At 36.2% G+C, this 18164-nt stretch overlaps 2 protein-coding genes across 6 annotated transcripts in view; both read right to left on the bottom strand.

The window, feature by feature from the left end:
* The window catches only part of LOC107732998 (death domain-containing protein CRADD-like), a 10441-nt gene extending 4446 nt beyond the window's left edge, over positions 1 to 5995 (bottom strand). The window contains 2 exon segments of the mRNA XM_016544493.1: positions 5642 to 5798; positions 5800 to 5995. Coding sequence (XP_016399979.1) covers positions 5642 to 5798; positions 5800 to 5952 — 310 coding nt within the window. The 5' untranslated portion in view covers positions 5953 to 5995.
* A 5955-nt stretch (positions 5996 to 11950) lies between these two features.
* On the bottom strand, positions 11951 to 16254 carry LOC107732999 (suppressor of cytokine signaling 2-like). 5 transcript variants are annotated; one of them, XM_016544496.1, is made up of 4 exons: positions 15804 to 16254; positions 15190 to 15602; positions 14262 to 14518; positions 11951 to 12607 (listed from the first exon to the last, which is right to left on the bottom strand). In XM_016544496.1, exons 3-4 carry the CDS (start codon positions 14386 to 14388, stop codon positions 12138 to 12140), a joined length of 597 nt encoding a protein of 198 aa, XP_016399982.1. In that variant the 5' UTR covers positions 14389 to 14518; positions 15190 to 15602; positions 15804 to 16254; the 3' UTR covers positions 11951 to 12137. The 5 variants fall into 5 exon arrangements, with proteins under 5 accessions (XP_016399982.1, XP_016399981.1, XP_016399980.1 ...); XM_016544495.1 differs by lacking the exon at positions 15190 to 15602; XM_016544494.1 differs by lacking the exon at positions 15804 to 16254 and having other exon boundaries at positions 15190 to 15796.
* Between the last annotated feature and the right edge of the window lie 1910 nt (positions 16255 to 18164).

The raw sequence follows: 18164 nt of genomic DNA, 5'->3' as shown, positions 1-18164 counted from the left end.
TGTGTGTGTGTGTGTGTGTTAGTTTGCTTGGTCAGCCAGGCCCATCGGGGTCATTTACAGCTCTTTGGGAAGTGTTTGAAGTCAGATGGGGGAGATGATAGTGGGGGGGCTGGTTAGAATCTCCTTGACGGCGAGGAACCATTTGGCAATTTCCCCCCCCATACAAACGTAAAGTCTCTGACCAGAACTGTAATTTATATGCAAATGTCAAAAGGCTAAAAAGGTCTCTTAAGCCATAAAACCCCAAAGATCATGCATGATCCTACGCAGACGCTACACATTATTATTATTTATTTCATTTATTATTTCAAAATAACAAATTATGATGTTTGTAATTAAATTAATAGCTTGATATATATATATCAATAATATAAAAAAATAATAACTGATTGTGTTTTTGATTAGCATTAATAGCTCTGGTCTGATAACTCTGTTGTCAGGGATCAGTATCTCTTCCACAAAGAATAGACTTTCTTGGGTAAGCTTAATATGTTTGCCATGTTTCACTTAAGTTATTATAGAACTTTTTAAGTAAAGAAAAAAATTCATTCTGGAAAAAAAACTGCTTGCACAAATACATTGTATTGCTTTGTATCTTATTTTTAAGTGCAAATATGGACAGGGAAAGTACAAATCTGAACTGACTGGGCCAGCACAAAAGCACTTATTGTGGTTTGTTTGAAGTCATTAATCCAGCTCCATATAAATCAGAATGGGAGCAATGCGTGCAGACACTAAATCTCTCTGTTGTGAGAGAACTGTAAAAGATTTGCCTGAGACAAGCAACTTGAGACAGATGGTTTCGTGTTATGAAGTGGCTCAAAATGTTCTAATGGAGCATAAATTTAAGACCTATTAATTGTCCTTAATAGACCCCATGTGTAAGCCTTGGCTTTGGGCATATGAACAAAAAAAAAAAGATCTTATGTGGCTAAATTGGCTGTGGATGCTCAACATCTGATCTCGATAAACCTCATCTCCAAACTGCATCAATATGAGAGTGTCATCTCTGTTCATCAATACAAACATTCCTAACAGATGCAGCACATCAAGGAGTCAGTCCGAGTGTAGAGGCCAGCTGGAATGGCCGAGCTGCAGCCCGCTTCCACATTCTGACAGGAAGACTCTCTTCAAGCCAACGTTCCTGGAAATCAGACTGTACTAGAGATGGGTGGAGGGAACGGAGGAGAGTCAATGTGATGTTCCAACAAAAACAAGTGAACAGCACTGTGCTGGCTTGCTTTAAAAGCAAATTATTAAAATTGCCTTCCTCCATCCCTCCGTGGGCGAGGCAGAGAGACGGCCAATTGCATGAGGAGAAGAGTCTGGCTTAGCCGATACTAATGTGATTGTCTTGCTTGCTATTATTACCTTGCTTAAACGTTTTTATCATTAACTTCCTAAAATGATGACCCACTCATTGAATCTATTTTTTGCTATGTAGTTGACCTGATCCATTCACTGTAATATATATATATATATATATATATATATATATACGGTCGTCACCTGTCTAATAAAACACACAACATATTAAAGCTTCTTTGGTGTTTCCATGTTTTCTACAAAACAAAACCGGAAATTGAGGGGTTATGACGTCATTGGCAGGCGACACAATGACACTATGGACACGGTCCGTGTCACTAGTTAAAATTGCTTATTTCTCTGGATTTAAACATTCTTCGAAACATTTGGGATAATGTAAGAACACAAGTCAGCAAAATATATAACACTGTTCTAGTGGTTTTTGGATATTTTAATAAAAAAACTTACATATTGTGCCTTTAAATTAATCAAAAGTGATATTTTTGTAACAATATATTTCTATTTCATAAAAACATTACATTGATTTCTGAAGGATCATGTGACACTGAATACTAGAGTAATGGCTGATGAAAATTCAGCTTTGCCATCACAATAATAAATGACGTCTTAAATTCATTCAAACAGAAAACAGTTATTTTACACTGTAATACTATTTCACAATATTACTGCTTTTACTGTATTTGTAATCAAATAAATGCAGCCTTGGTGAGCATAAGATATTTCTTTAAAAAACATAAAAATGCTTAAAGACCCCAAAGTTTAGAATGGTGGTGATTATGAGTTGATTATGATTATGAGTTGGAACCATTCAGGGGTTCTAAAAATATATATAATAAATTATAATTTGTATGGACAACTTTTTTTTTGGTTCTGTTTGGAGATTGACATTACTTGCTCACTATGAACTCGGGATCTCTTATTTCTTCAAAAAAATTGTATATTTGTGTCCACTTGAGAAAAAAAAACACCATACAGGTTTGAAACAACAGATATTTTATTTTGGTTGCACTTGCAGTCCAGCAGTCATATAGCACACAAAAGACACAATTCTGTGCTTCTGTTATACAGAAACAGGATTGTATGTGAATGTTTACCATATGTATTCCATATGCCATCAGATAATATTATGCTCTGGATATCAACTTTAGTTCTCAAGCTTTTTTATAGTCTTTGTGGGCAACACTGCCATACACTGTAAAAGTAAACATGTACAGAACAGTGCAAAAGCTTTTGAGATGAATCGGCAGCTGCTGAGTATTACAGAGGGTGACTAACAACGTATAAGGGATTGACCTGAAGATATAAGACACACGTAAATGCAGCTGTGCAAATAACAGATAGGGAAAGCCAGTTGAATGAAAAACACGTTCCCATGCCAACAGAATGACATCATTGATGTTAAAATCCAAATTCTTTTTTCCCTCCCCGTTTCTTTTATGCTTTCTCTCTAACCCCACCCCATCCCCCAATTTATTACCATCTGAACCACAGTAAGTCAATAAAATCTTCAGCTCAGTAACTGGAGACAGGAGGGAGAGGGAGAGCAGCCAACAAACAGCTTTGATTATATTTTTCCTAGAAAGGAGGATGCTCAGCGAGAATGCTGGGCCGCAGACGATGTTAAAGGTTCTTTATGGAACCATTTAGACAAAAAGGTTCTTCTATGGCATCGTGAAGCACCTTTATTTTTAAGAGTGTACTACAGTCATCATAGTCTGATGACTGGTAGCACCAGTCTGGTGGACACATGTTACTGATCAGGTAGACCAGTGTTTCTAAACTTTCTCGACATTCAAAAAATATCTTCAAGATATGTTCAGATAGGGAATGCAAAAACAATGCTATAATGCTATGCTAATAGTTAGTAGTTAGTTTAATAGTGAACATACATATACAGTATATATATATAAATTTTTTTATTTAATATTAGATTATTAGTTTTAATACTTCAACATTTTTGACAGTTCTTTGGCTAAAACTGGCAAAGTAAAGAACAAAACAACTACAAAAAATATGGCGTTTTGTCTGATCAAGTTCTCATACAAGTCATTTTGGAAAGGAAAGCTCCCACAATGACTCACAACTGCACTAACAAGCAGTCACCAAGGTTTCTGAACACGCTTGCTTCTGCTATAATGGAAGCCAGTTGTGATAAATTTGTCTAGAAGCCTGCCACAGAACATTTAGCCTTGTAAACAATTTAAAATTCAAAACCTTACAGCATCAGGTACGATAAGTTCCAGGAACCCGTAAGTGAAGGCTTAAGACACAATTTGCATCATTTTCCTTAAAGCGGGCATCTCATAAATAAACATGCAAATACACATGCCTCGCAGGTGTGCAAATGGAATTTAAAACGAAGATATTGTGTCCCCATTTGACTGATCTGGATTCGAAAGTAGGTAATAAGATCATGAGGACCGTGCTTTGTTAAATTCAACCAGAACGTGCGTATCATTTATTAATGTGTCCGTGACACTGCAGATTGAGGGCCTGTCACAACGATGGAGAATGAAAGCCAGTTGAATGAAAAACACGTTCCCATGCCAACAGAATGACATCATTGATGTTAAAATCCAAATTCTTTTTTCCCTCCCCGTTTCTTTTTTTTCTAGGGGGGAAGTTTTTTTTTTTTTTTTTTCAAATGTGTTTTGGGGTTTGGGTTGACTGACTAAAAAGGGGGGATGTGGAGTGTCAATGTAGGGTTTTTAGTGGGTGTTCCATTCTCACATGGGAAAACAACAGACAGCAGATAATAAGCCACCTTTCAGCAAAACAGCAGCTGAAATATACGCAGTGCACGCAGAGAACTCCTTTGTTTTCACAAACATCTGTGCGGCTGAAACCAGACTGTTGTGGATGTAAATATCACAGACTGTAAATACGCAAAAACATTAGTTTTCAAATCATATGGAAATTTGCAATGCTTTAAATGCATTTAGGTTCTCTGCTAGAATTAGTAACAGAGGGTTTAGTGTTAGGGATCAGAGGAAGGGCAATTAAAGCACTTTTTATTTAACCCTCTGGTCAGAAATAGGAGATGTAATGGCTTGACCTCCAGCTTTCATAACCTCATCTCAATTAAAAGATGAATGGTTTCATTATGAGACAGAGAGTGAAATCAGGTGAAACTGAGAGGGAATATGAGGGAACAGAAACACGTCTGACTACAAAAAACTTTACATGTAGTGCAACTGGTGCCTTGAAATGGCTTAGAATAATGTTACAAATAAAATACATGTATGTTTTAGTTAATGATGTGTTAGATTGTTATATTTATTTATTTATATTTGTTTATATTTCATATTAGTGAAATAATAACTATATAATGAAATATAAAATAAATTAAAAGCTATAAAATTATAGCATAATAATATTATTAATATCTATTCTATTTTATTATTTATTTATTTTTTAAATCTATTATATATTATATGTATTTTTATATTATATATCTGTGCTCTCACACACATGTGAGACATGTCCTCCTCAGTGTCTGGAGACATTTGTCCAAACAGTACAGGCAAGACGGAAGTAATGTAAACTATTTTCTGTGAATGTGCAAGACTTCCGATTCATTAGGAGCTATAGATAAATAAATAGAAGAGTAACACTAAAGACTTACTAAAATGACACCAGAAGCCTCACACATTGAAGTTACAAATGGCCACACCCACTCTTATGTTAACAATAATGTTCACACACATGTTTTTGTGTTTGTGTGTACCTGGTATTCCCTACGTTATGAGGATCAAATGTCCCCTAATACCAGTACATTTTGACCTTGTGGGCACATTTTTTAGTCCCCATGAGAAAGCAAGCTTATAAACCATAAAGAATTATCTTTTTTGAAAATCTAAAACAGAAGAAAGTTTTGTGTGAGGGGTAGGTTTAGGGGTACGGTTAGGGTCAGGGGATAGAAAATATAGTTTGTACAGTATATAAACCATTAATGTCCCCATAAAACATGGAAACCAGTGTGAGTGTGTGTAGTTATTGTGATGATTTTTATTTTCTTTATTTATTAATTTAATGAGAAAATGGTGTTTTCTATTCCCTAAACCTCACACAAAACGTTCATACATGTTTTCATTTTCATTTCACTTCATTTTGTAGGGACATGACCCCCACACATACGCTTAGCTATCCAAATGAGGACATTTAGGGCATTTGTGCTTACTTGTACTTACTTACGTTTTGTTGATATTATATATGACTCGTTTTTGCAATTAAGGATAGCCCAAAGGGATGTTCTGTGTCAGATTTAGCTCAAACGAACACAAGAACGCACTCACGCCCGCTCCTCAGGACTCACCTGTGAAGGACGGAGGGGGAGGCTCCTTGTCTTCAGCACACAGTCCCGGTAAATTGTCTTTGATCCAGGGGAAATCTTTCTCTAATGACTGAATAAAGTGATGGAAGGCGAGCGAACAACGCGTGGGCAGAATATCCAGCAGCTTGAGCGTTTTTTTTCCTATTAGACGACTCCGATCTAATCTCCTCTAAATGACTCTCCGTTAAGATCTCCACCTGGTATAAATACTGTATGATCATGTCGTCCACTAAAAGCTTCTCGGCCAGAAAAAGCCGCTGAGATCGGAGCAGTCTTTTGTGGTTTGGGTCCATATTTGAACCCGATGACCGAGTAAAATCCCAGATTGTTAACCACAACAACTGTCTGAAGTTATGAACAGCTTGCTAAAACAGCCGGGAAAACGCCGGCGAATTCTTCGTTAACCTATCAGTTGTTGTTGGTAAATGCACATAAAGTGATGTTTATGAATATATATCACATAAATATCACAAGTTTGTGCTGTTGTGTGTAATACATTGTGTATGACTTTTCCGCGTCATGTCGCATTTATTTCTACCGGCTGGAAACGAGGCGCAGGAGGAACTATTTTTCGGCATCATTGTTGTTCCCGCATTTGTGTAATGTGTGTACATAAATTGGGTCATTTAAGGCTAATAATTGTGCAGAAATGATGGTCACAAACAAAAAATATCCTGCGAAATTGTATTATAACCTAACAGAATACAGTTGTTTTTATCCTTTTCAGACAAAGACACCCTCAATATAAAGCTGGATTTTCTAGGTAGGCTAATATATTAAAATATTAACAACCGTTCTGTATTATTAATGCACCACATTTGTATAAATATTTGTAATGTTTTATGTCTTTACTTTCGCATAAATATAGTTTATTGTGGTAACAATAGGCCTAACTAGAGCAACTCTGTTGTTTTGGCATAAACTGTTACCACGGTAAACTTTTCTGAAGGATAATAACTACAGTCCTTTCTTTTTCTGTCTCTCCTTTTCTCTCTTCTTTTCAAATGATGTAGAGCGAGTGATATTATTGAGTGATGCTCTTGTCTTTCCAGTTTGTCCTGTGATGACTTACAAAAACATTGTAGGCTATATTGTATATAAAGCTGCCTATTGCTGACATTGTCTCCTGATTGGGAAAGTTCTGTTGTATATTTTCTTGTCCCCATGACGTTCGGTTAAACCACTTGTTTGAAACGCTAAGCTTTCTTTTTGTAGAGCAACAGTTGTTCCAGGAAGAACGGATTATTTGAATATTATGGCATATGAGCTATCTATGTAAATCCCCCGTGGTAATATTTGCATGTATAATCCTGAGGGTCCATACCATCATTGCCTTTTGCAGCAGTTCCTCACGCAAATAATGCCCTATATGTTCAATTCATGACATTTATGGTATGACTCCTTATACAACGTACATAAGGCCTGCCTTAGCATCAAGCACGTTTTACACTAAGCTTTTTAAAATCTGTTTGCAGGGATTTCCCCTTCAGAGAATCCATTATGGACTTCAAACTAAATTGGAAGCATCTACAGGGCCGATTAAGGACATGGATATTTGCATACTGTACAGTCATTGCATGTTTCAAACATTTTAAATTTTTTGTTTAATTAATCGAATTCATCTGATCTAATGTTTTATCACCTAATGTTTAGAATCTGTTTCATAATTATCACCCTTAGCTCTGAATGATGTCCAATATGCTGTGTTTCTGCAAGTTGCACCACACCTGTCTCAAATTTGAATGAACAGTTTGATATTATCATCATCTGGTCTTGATAATGCCGTAATGATGCAAAAGGTGTCACATGCTTTTGTGAAGCGTGCTTTGCAATGCAAACATACAATAGGCTGTGTTTTTATCAGATGTACAGTACAACATGAAGACTTTAAGCTGAAGTAGCCCATTGAATTGTTTTCTGTGCATGTGATATGAGGTGAGAGATCAATAGCCCTCGTCCCTGAGCTGACCTTTTAAATCCTGTTTACTTGACTGAATGAGCTGTTAAGATATTCACCAAGCCAGTGTCAGGTCCGGTCATGTAAAGAGATAAGAGATGTGAGCTCCAGAATATTCCTCACTGGGTCAGTTCAGGTCCTCTTGCCCTCAACCACTGACAAATTTCAGGTAAACATATGTGTTTGTGCATCTTTCTACATTCTTATTCCCTGTCACTTGGAAGATTTATTCTGAAATCCCATCCAACTACCTTTAATTCAATGTTTTGTCTAAAGAAAAATAAACAAAAATATAATTGTTTCCCTGGAAAACGATATATATATATATATATATATAGAGAGAGAGAGAGAGAGAGATAGATGGATAGATGATAGATAGATTTGTTATAAAGTTCTACGTAATTTAGCTTTATGATATTTTAAGACATATATCATTTAATCTGATATTTTGACAAAGTATGGTTACCATGACAATATATATATATATGCACACACACACATAGAGAGAGAGAGATAGATAGATAGCTAGCTAGATAGATAGATAGATATGCACACACACACACACACATACACACAGAGAGAGAGAGAGAGAGAGAATGTCAACTTAACAGTTTTGTTGGTGTAACTTTAAACATTGACTTTATTTCTAAAGACTCAGATATGGTTTTCAGATTCTTCAGTCTTGGGGGTAGTGAAAATAAAAAAGAGAACTTGGATAGGATTACGTTGTTCTTCTAACATGCTGAAGCCAACACTTAAATGTGTTTGTGACTGCAGAAACGACGGTGCACTTGTGGGGTCAATTACATCCAATTTCCACGTAAAATCCAATGAAGTTTAGATTACCTGGAAAACAGTGCTATCTTTGACTAAACAACTACAGTAATTTGTGCTGCGACAAGGAGAACTCCTGCTTTTAGCAGCTCTTTCTTGAGAATGGAGTCAATATTTAACAGAGAAATAGTCACTTTCTTACGCTGATCGGGTAAACAGTTGCCTCTCGAGGAAACGTCTGCAAATATATAGCCTTTGTACACACAATTCACTCTAAAAATTCCTGTAAAATATGAAGTGACTCAAAATGTTACTCAGAAATTCCATGCTTTGGTGCAAGCTAAGAAAAAAAAACATGGAGGGGACAAGAAAAGCTGTAGAAATGGAAAATGGACTGGGCAAATTTCATACATGTTTTTCATACATGAAATCATGCAAAACAAAGTCATGCATGCAAACACTGTTGTGTTAAAAAAGCACAAGTGAATCTTCCTACTAACTAAACAACCAAACAAACAATTTCCAAACACCAAATACAGTTGGATTATCTGTATTTTTTCAGAACATTAGAAACCAGAAGTCTGTATAAGATGTGGGTTTTCTGAAGGTTTGAGAGGTTGCCAGGTTGTGGTGTGTGACCTTGATGATGGGTGTTATTATCAGCTCTGCACACGATTGGCTCATTTGGGGGCAGAAATGAAAGAGTGAATTAGTTTTTTGCTTTTTTTTTCACTAAAATGAAGCTATAATTCCCAAGTCCACATTACCAAAAAAAGACGCAGAACAGGAATTAAAGCTATGCTTGCTTTTATTTCTCACTTTTTTGGGAGAAAATCCATTCACCCCTGATGCAGCACTATGTTGTAAAATTATATTAGTGGACTTTTGTAGTGGCAAAGAGATCATATCAGACTTAGATATACCATGTCCTCAAGGAAGACGAGGAATAAAATTGACAAGAGTATACTGGATCTGAGAGATGTTGGCAGAAAGACCTTTTATGCTGATCTGAGATCAATTTCTCAGTGATTTAGGAATTTCTGGTGGATTGGTTTATTAAATTAAGTAATATAGAACTTTTTCATTTAAAAATAATGGCAAAATCAAGCCACCAGTCGGTAATCATTTTTATCACAATGCTTTTGAGATAATACTATTCGAATGCTTTAACTGAAAGACTAAGCATAAAGAGAAAATGCAAGAATTTAGCACCCAAGCACAATAGTGAATAGAATACATTAAGCGGCCCATTGTTGAAGGGATAAAATTATGTATGTTTCATTAAACCAAAACAGGAGGTCAGATTAGTGAGGAACTTGACAGGAAAATCATATTTTTCTTATAACCGCTCCACAAATAGCAGTGAGGAGAGAATAAGAAGCTTTTGACCTAGTACATTATTTTTGGTCTGTGTCAAAAATTGAGATTCAGTATAGAATCAAATATTCTCCAAATACGACCAATCAGCATGCAGGTTTATTACGATGCCCTCGTGGGGTAGGGTTAACACAGGCCAATACTTGTTGACCATATGCAACTAAAGCTGAAACAAACCAAGCTGCTAAATTACCTCTTGGTTCAGAATTTGCAATAAAATACTAAGCCGGTGGTATATTTTATTTGCAAAAGTACGCACCCTTAAATGTTGGGGAATGGTCAGGACCTGTTTAAGCAAGTTTGGGTTTATAAATTAAAAGGTTTTTTATATACACTGGCATTCAAAAGTTAGTATGTTAGGGGTTAGTATGTTTTTGAAAGAAGGCTCTTATGCTCAGCAAGGCTGCATTAATTTGATCAAAAATACAGCAAAAAAGTAATGTGAAATTTCAAACTGTTTTCTATTTGATAATATATTAATATAATTTATTCCTGTAATGAGGTGAATTTTCAGCAGTCATTACTCCAGTCTTCAGTGTCACACGATCCTTCAGAAATCATTGTGCTGCTTAATAATATGTTTGATGAAACTGCATTAAATTTTTTTCAGGATTCTTTGATGAATATAAAGTTCAAAAGAACAGAAAATCCTTTGTAGCATTATACATATCTTTACTGACACTTTTGATCAATTTAATGTATCCTAGCTGAATAAAAGTATTAAAAAAATCTAACCCCAAACTTTTGAATGGTATTGTAAATGTTCAATACATTTTTTGTTTCAAATCGACTAAAAAGATCTATTTTTCATGTAATTTTTCAGTAGGTATTACATTATCATGATGACACGTATTGGGATATACAGTATATCATATCGCAAGGTACTTCCCTGTTCCCAGCAGTTCCTTGGGCAACCATGGCATCAAATGATCATCTATGACTACAGTACAAAAATATAACATGGATAATGAGCAAATAAAACATAGTCAAAAAGCATACAGTTTCAAACTCCAATGTCTCAAACACAGGATGCAGAAACATCCCAGACATCTGCTGCAATAAAAGGATAGTTCACCCAAAAATGAAAATTCTATCATCATTTACTCATGTTACCCTCATTTTGTTCCAAACTCATATGGTTTGGTTTCTTCTGTGGAACATAAAAGAAAATACCTCAAACATTAATTAACATCCCAATGAGGTTTGATGCCAGTGGGCGTTTGTGCCGGCATAGTTAATGTGGTCTGCATTTGTGTGCTTTGATCAACGACTGGAGAGTAAATAACCCTTAAATTTCAGAAGATTTAGAATATGCCAGATGAGTCGAATGGATTTATTTCATGCTAAAAATAAAGGTTCTTTAGATGGTTTCACAAAGAACCTTTAACATCCATGGAACCATCCATGGTTTCAACTGCACAAAAGTTCTTTATAGTGGAAAAAGGATCTTTAGATTATTAAAATGTTCTTCACACTATAGGAAAATATATTTTTTTTAAGAACTGTTCACTGAAAGGTTCTTTGGGGAACCTAAAATAGTTCCTTTATGGCATCACTGCAAAAAAAAAAAAACTCCTTTTGGAACCTTTATTTTTAAGAGTATACTTTTATGTCCTTTTTGGAGCTTGATAGTTTTGGACCCCATTGACTTCAATATATAGACAAAAACAGCTGCATCAATCTTCAAAATATCTTCTTTTATGTTCTACAGAATAAAGAAAATCCAAGAGTTTGGAATGATATATGGTTGAACTATTCATTTTTGGCTGAACTCTTCCACCTGTATTTCTGATGTGCGTATTACAGGTAGAAACTCACAGATGTTCATGTAGGCCAATGCACCTTACAGATACTGCTCACTCGCTCATTAAAAAATTGACTGTAGATTATTATCTACAGGCCGTAAACTTGTTAAGTGCGCAATGAAGGACACTTAACATTGTTATGATATTCTCCGTATTAATGGGATAGTTCAGCCAGAGATTAAAATTCTGTCATTTTTTACTCACCCTCATGTCAAATCTTAACATAGAAAATGGAATATGTTTTGAAAAATGTTGATACAATGAAAGCCAATGGAGTACAGTGTTCTTTTGGACCCCATTGACTTTCATTATATGGACAAAAACAGAATATATTTTCTTGTGTTCCACAGAAGAAAGAAAGCCAAACATGTTTGGAATGTCATGAAGATGAGTAATTAATGACAGATTTAAATTTTTTCAGTGAACTATCCTTTTAAAGTAGTCCTTGGGCACAAGATGAGGGATCCCAGGCAAAAGATCCTAAACAGGACATCAGCAACTCTTTATCACTGGGTCTATGTTCCATAGAACCCCAGCACTTATGGTAATCATTGTCCATCTGGTTCTATACATTATAAGTGTAGTCTGTCAGGTAATCCTTCAGCCGGTTCGGCAAAGGGAGTTCTTGTACCCGCCGTGTGGTTTTATTGATGGCAATACGACACAGATGCTGCAGAGACGGTGTGGCCGTGTACACCGGAGTCGTGAGCAGCAGCTGCACGGTGCCTTTGGATGGGGCGAGAGGGGTAGTGCTGCCCTTACAAGATGTCCGTGACAGCTGCACATAATGCTCCACGAGATGGACGACGCTGTCGAACTGCTTGAGTTTGGGTTTGACCAGCACCACGGAGTCTAGCTTGAACTTGCCGTCCTTGTATTCGATACGCAGGTTGGTGGGTCCCGCAGATGTCATGGCGGAGATGGTGAAGAGGTAGTCCCTCTGAGAGCTGTCTCGGACCAAAAACGTGCCCTCCGACGTGTCCTGCAGGATCTCCTTGGCTTCATTGGCTGTAAGGCTGCCCCAATACCAGCCTGCTTCCAAGAAAATAAGACACAGAGATGGTCATACGTATCCTCTTCCACAGTATCCGTTTCAGTCGTTTGCTTGTGTAACATGAGACCCATAACGTGTCCCTCTAAGGACACGCTCACAAAAACCGTCACTGCTACAGTCATATCCTGACTATTATGCTCGAACGGCTGTTGTTTTATAAGGCATTTTCTGAGTCACTGCAGAGATCTTGGCTTTTAGAAAGGATGCAATGCGTCTTTCAACATCTCAACTGATTTAAAGAGTTAATTCACATCTGATAATGCAGCAAAAACCAAGCATTTCTGAAATGTCCTGTTAAATGAACATGAATTGAAAACATTATGGCAACTGTGGTGTAGCAAGACTAAACAAGTCTGCAGTGTATCACTGTATCATAAATGACATATTTTTCCTGAAATACTGAACTAGACCATGACTATTCGTCTTGGGAGTATCTGACATTTTTTGATGGCAGATGCTTGACAGATGTTCCCAAAAGCTACTCACATTGTTTTTCTCAGCAACAAACAAACCTAAAAATGGATCTCGCTGCAGCATCATAATGACGGTATGTTGCATTTCTCTTTCATACAGTGCTGGACTAAATTTGCTCATGCACTTGAAACCAGAAAGGGATGTGACAGAGACGCAAACCACTGAGGACAAATGTTCCAGCCAGACCAGGAAATATAACAAAAGCTTCATAGGCATGATAATGTCATTCTTTTGTTGCACAAAAAGCAAACAGAAAATGTAAACAAAGGCTTTGTCAGGAAATGTGCATAGTTCCTACTTATTCATTTACATACTTCATATCAGGGTCAGAAATGGGGGCTTGTGGGACAAATGCCACAGAAAGTGACAAAAATGCCCCTGGAAGTCAATATGTGGGGGTGAACAAAATGCAATTGCAAAAACTTTTGTATTTGTAACATCTGATATAGCTCTTAATATTCTTTTCTGATGTTGAATTAATTTTAATTACACTTCAATCTTTTCTAGTTGATGTTGAATTAATTTTAATTAGGCACTTCAAACATAATATGTAATTATTTGGATTAATTAATGTATTCAATTCAAATATTGACTTAAAACAATGATTTTTTTATTGCCCTTTTTGTAAAATCATCAATTGCCCCTTAATATAAAAATTAATTACTGGATTTACATACTTTTTTGTTGACATTCACTTCTCCGATATTTTCGTGATTATCTTCTGTTCAAACAACACACCAGATGCAAATGATATCACACAAATGAATAAAAATATAAACAGAAGTCCTGAATCAACATTTTCAACCATTTGATATTCATATAATGAAATCACAGCTCCTTTGAATATTTCAACAAACCCATGCCAAAAGCATGATATAGTGTGGACCTGCTGCAAGTTTGATTTATGAGATTAAAGTACACTTAAAACGACCTTTAAACATTTTATTGAAATTTTATATAGAAGGTTAATCTTTTTAAAATCGGCTGTTAACACTTTTAACATCAAATTTAAGGCATTATGATTATGAATATGATCATTCTTTTTTTAAGCATATGAATCACTGCCTGTGGCTGTGCTGCATAGGCTACATCATTAATTCAGCGAGTGTTACAGGAACAAACGGAAAGAATATGTAAGTAAAACGAGCAGTAAACGTTTACCAGTGTTTTTAAGGTCTCTCATGGCAGTGGCAATGCGACTCTGGTCGGACTCCGCGACTTGGGTTTCGGTTTGCGATCGCCTTTCATTCTCGATGCTTTCGGTGGAGTCGGATGAGTGACAGGTCATTGGAGAACGCCGTTCTGCATCCAGTCAATGTCTATAATTATCCTTCAAAGACGACTGACTCTTAACCAATCAACCAAAACATGTGAGAAGTCTTCCACAGAGTCCGTGGATTTTGTTTGGCGGCGCCGATCTGAAAATACAAACAGGTTTTAGACGCCTTTCAACACATACGAAATTGGATTTTGACATGTTTTGTTTCAACGTCTGTAAACGTTTTTGTGCTATTTTTTTTAAATGTTGATATAATATTTCCATTTTTGTCTGCTGCAAATTAAAGATGTTTGAAAACTACAATGTATCCCTAAAACTGTGTAAATGAATGTGAAGTACAAGGAGTGTTGGTGCTACAATCTTCCACATTCCCTGAGTGTAACACTAAAAGAACACGAGCACATGTATGTATTTATTCATTTATGGTATTTCATTCTTCAAAACAATTACCCTCATTTAATTTTAAACATTTAATTCAATAGGGAAACGTTAAAAAAAACGTTTTAAAACAGGAAACAAATATGCAAAATGCATGAAACACAGCTAAACGAAAGAGTGTGCACTCACACAATTGTGGTGAGCGTAGCAACACTGTCCTGTTTTGTTCAATATTTGTGTCTCCAGCAGAATGGAAAATGTTACAACCCTTCCCATCTACTCAGACATGGTATTTATAGTTTTTTTTAACACGTAAATGAAAAGCTTGTGTGAACGTTATACCATACTAAACAATAATGATACCAGTTCTGTCATTTAACATCCATTATCATGATCGGAAATTGAGTTAAACTAGCCATTCTTTAGTCTTACCTTAAAATTGTTTTTGTCCTGTAAATCCTTAATATTCTGACAGTCCTACAACCTCTACTGTCACCTCAGGAGGGTGGTGCTCACATATGATAGTCATTTCACCCCTGTAACTCATTTCTCATTGGTTATTTGAAATACTCTCATAAAGTGGTAAAATGAAAGTGGCCATTTCGTGTTAATCTCCATTGAATAATCCAAAAGTCAGCTACTGTTATTTTTTCTGTTCTTGTTTTTAATTGGATACAAGAACGAAATGACAATCTTCATAAGCTCCACTAACATTACAAACGTCCGTCTTCTGTGAATGGCTCTTTGCACACGTGCATGAGGAATAAAAACAAAGGCTGCCTTTAAGAGACGGCAAAATACGCAGAACTGCCTTTACTAGGAAACTGCATTTGACAGCTGAGCTCCTGGTAAATGATAGAGTAACAAATAAGACAAACGAATGGATTTTCTCCTAAACGTGTAAATGAAGATACTTCTAAATGCACGAATCCTTTGATGTCGCTGCTATCTGAGACATTATGAACCAGAGGAAATAAAGCAGAGCACATTTTGAACATAAACTTGAGCCTGAAAGGCGACAGTCGGAGAAAGCGCTCATCACTTACCTTTTCTCTAAGTGAACGCAATAAGCAATCAAGTCCAGCGCGTTTCGCGTTACAGACGTTCAGTGGCACCATGATTTAGACCCATCATTTATTAATGGGAAACACTGATCGGTTAGCTGTCAAAAGACTAGCACGCCCTGATGCTCAGCAGATCGGGACGCGTTTTTCATCGTATTCGCATTGATTCTTTCGGGAGCGACACTCCACAAAAGGCGACACTGCCTTTCTCGCGCTGTCTGGAAGCGCGCCGCACGCGTCGTGCGTCCAAACGCGTTACAACGCGCGCCAAGCGAGAAGGACACATATAATTACTCTCTCCAGCAGTTTAGTGATATTCCAACCAATTTTTTTCTCTCTCTCTCTCTGTGTGTGTGTATGTGTGTGCGCTCGTCGTTTACGACTCAATCCTCACTTAAAAAGACTGGTATACAAAAGACTAATTTCCAGGAACTTTCCAGGAATCGTATCACGTGGTCAGATGTGCGGACGCTCTCTTAAGGTCGTGCCAACTGGCTATTTTGTTGTTGTTTGTTTGTTTTGTTAAGATCCGCCAGCCACATATTTTTATCGCAATCCACGCTGCTGCATGTAATTATAATTTAATTTTATTTGATTGTGAGGATGTTTTTCATTAGAGACCTAATTATTTGTAATTTCTTTACATAAAGGCCTAATATCATAACTAGCCATGAAATGCAAAGGACGGGCTATATATACTGCCATACTTTCAATATAGCACATCCCAAATCTATTTTGTTTATTATTCATTTGTTTATTATTAATTGTTTATACATTACTGCAGTAAAATGTTTATTTCTTTATCAAACATCTGTGATGGGCATGTTTTATAGAATCTGAATCCGTACAGTTTTTAAAGAAATGTACAGTGGTCGCTGAGGTCTGTGTCTTACAGTTCTGTGTCTCTATATTCATCTGAGACACAGTCACAGCATGACAAGTGCCACCTTAAGCCAGGGATTTATTGCATACATATGACAAAACAAAAAAAATATAAGCTGTATAATTTTGGGTTTTGTCTGTGTGTAAAAACACCCAAACCACAATAAACTACCTGAATATCTACAACACGGATAGATAGATAGATAGATAGATAGATAGATTAAAATTCATTACATTAAGAAAGTCTATAATTAATATTGGCAGACACTTCCCAGATTTAATGTCTGTAAAGCCCTTGTATAAAGACAAGAGTGGATTAAAGGGATTGTTCACCAAAAAATGAAAATTCTGTCATCATTTACTCACCATCATGTTGTTCCAAACCTGTGTGAGTTTCTTTCTTCTGTTTAACACAAAAGAAGATATTTTAAAGAATGTTGGTAACCAAACAGTTGGCGGTCGCCATTGACTTCCATAATATTTATTTCTATACGAAGTCAATGGCTACTGTCATCTGCTTGGTTACCCACAATCCCTTTAACACAGTGCTCACACTCTAAAAATGCTGGGTTGTTTCAACCTAACTTTGGGTCAAATATGGACTAACCCAACTTTTGGTTTAAAAATGTAATAAAAAAATTTATCCTAACAGCTGGGTTAGTCCATATTTGATCTAAAGTTGGGTTGAAACAACCCAGCATTTTTTAGAGTGCAGAGCTGACTGTAAGTCTGATGCCTCAGATGACCTCACACCAGACAATTGGTTTGCTTGTTATTTTTATGGATGGGGTCATGTTACTTGTGTTTATAAACCAATTAGTTGCTCCTTTAAAGCGAATAAAGTTGTGGTCAAGCATCCTCTTCTTTAGAAAAAATTAGGAGGACCTGTGAGGAAGATCTTGGCAGACCAGCCTCAGATGACACATGGGACTGTGTCCTGAAGCAGGTTCAATCATCATCAGTGTGTGCTTGGCACTCATTTCAATTTAAGGCGAGACACTGCAAGTGAATAGGGTAAAAAAAATAACTAATAGTTATCGCCATACTTACCCAGCTGATTGATTATATTGATAATTGCAAACATTTTTTGTATTACAAGTTTTCTAAAATGTTAGGTTTGGATATGCAAATGAGTCATTATTTAATGAAATATGCACTAATTTGCATACATTTCTTGTACAAAAATCTAAACACGGGATGATGTCAGTTTCAAAATTTTTGTTACATTTTTTTGCCATATTAGAGTCAAAAGTTTTTACAGAGGGAATTTTGGGTATCTCATTTTTGTCACTCCATAATTCAGAAAATGCTTAGAATGGACAGAAAACATTATATTTTCACAATTTCGGGGGTATTAAAATGTTGTATATAATCAAGCTAATTATATATGAACAAAGCCCTCTGTAAAAAAACCTTCAGGATATACAGGAATAAAAATGTAAAGTTTGGTGTGTGTAAGTG

The sequence above is a fragment of the Sinocyclocheilus rhinocerous genome, unplaced genomic scaffold (genome assembly GCF_001515625.1).
Source record: "Sinocyclocheilus rhinocerous isolate Xijiao unplaced genomic scaffold, SAMN03320098_v1.1 scaffold400, whole genome shotgun sequence".
In the NCBI taxonomy this organism is placed as follows: Eukaryota; Metazoa; Chordata; class Actinopteri; order Cypriniformes; family Cyprinidae; genus Sinocyclocheilus; species Sinocyclocheilus rhinocerous.
This window is presented reverse-complemented; position numbering and strand designations above follow the sequence as displayed.

What these genes read in the sequence shown, in the direction of transcription:
- LOC107732999 (XM_016544496.1), bottom strand. Translation starts at nt 14,388, where the DNA reads ATGACCTGTCACTCATCCGACTCCACCGAAAGCATCGAGAATGAAAGG. An exon ending in GAGAGACCTTAAAAACACTG is followed by an intron (nt 12,608 to 14,261) that starts GTAAACGTTTAC and finishes TTTTCTTGGAAG; the next exon opens with CAGGCTGGTATTGGGGCAGC.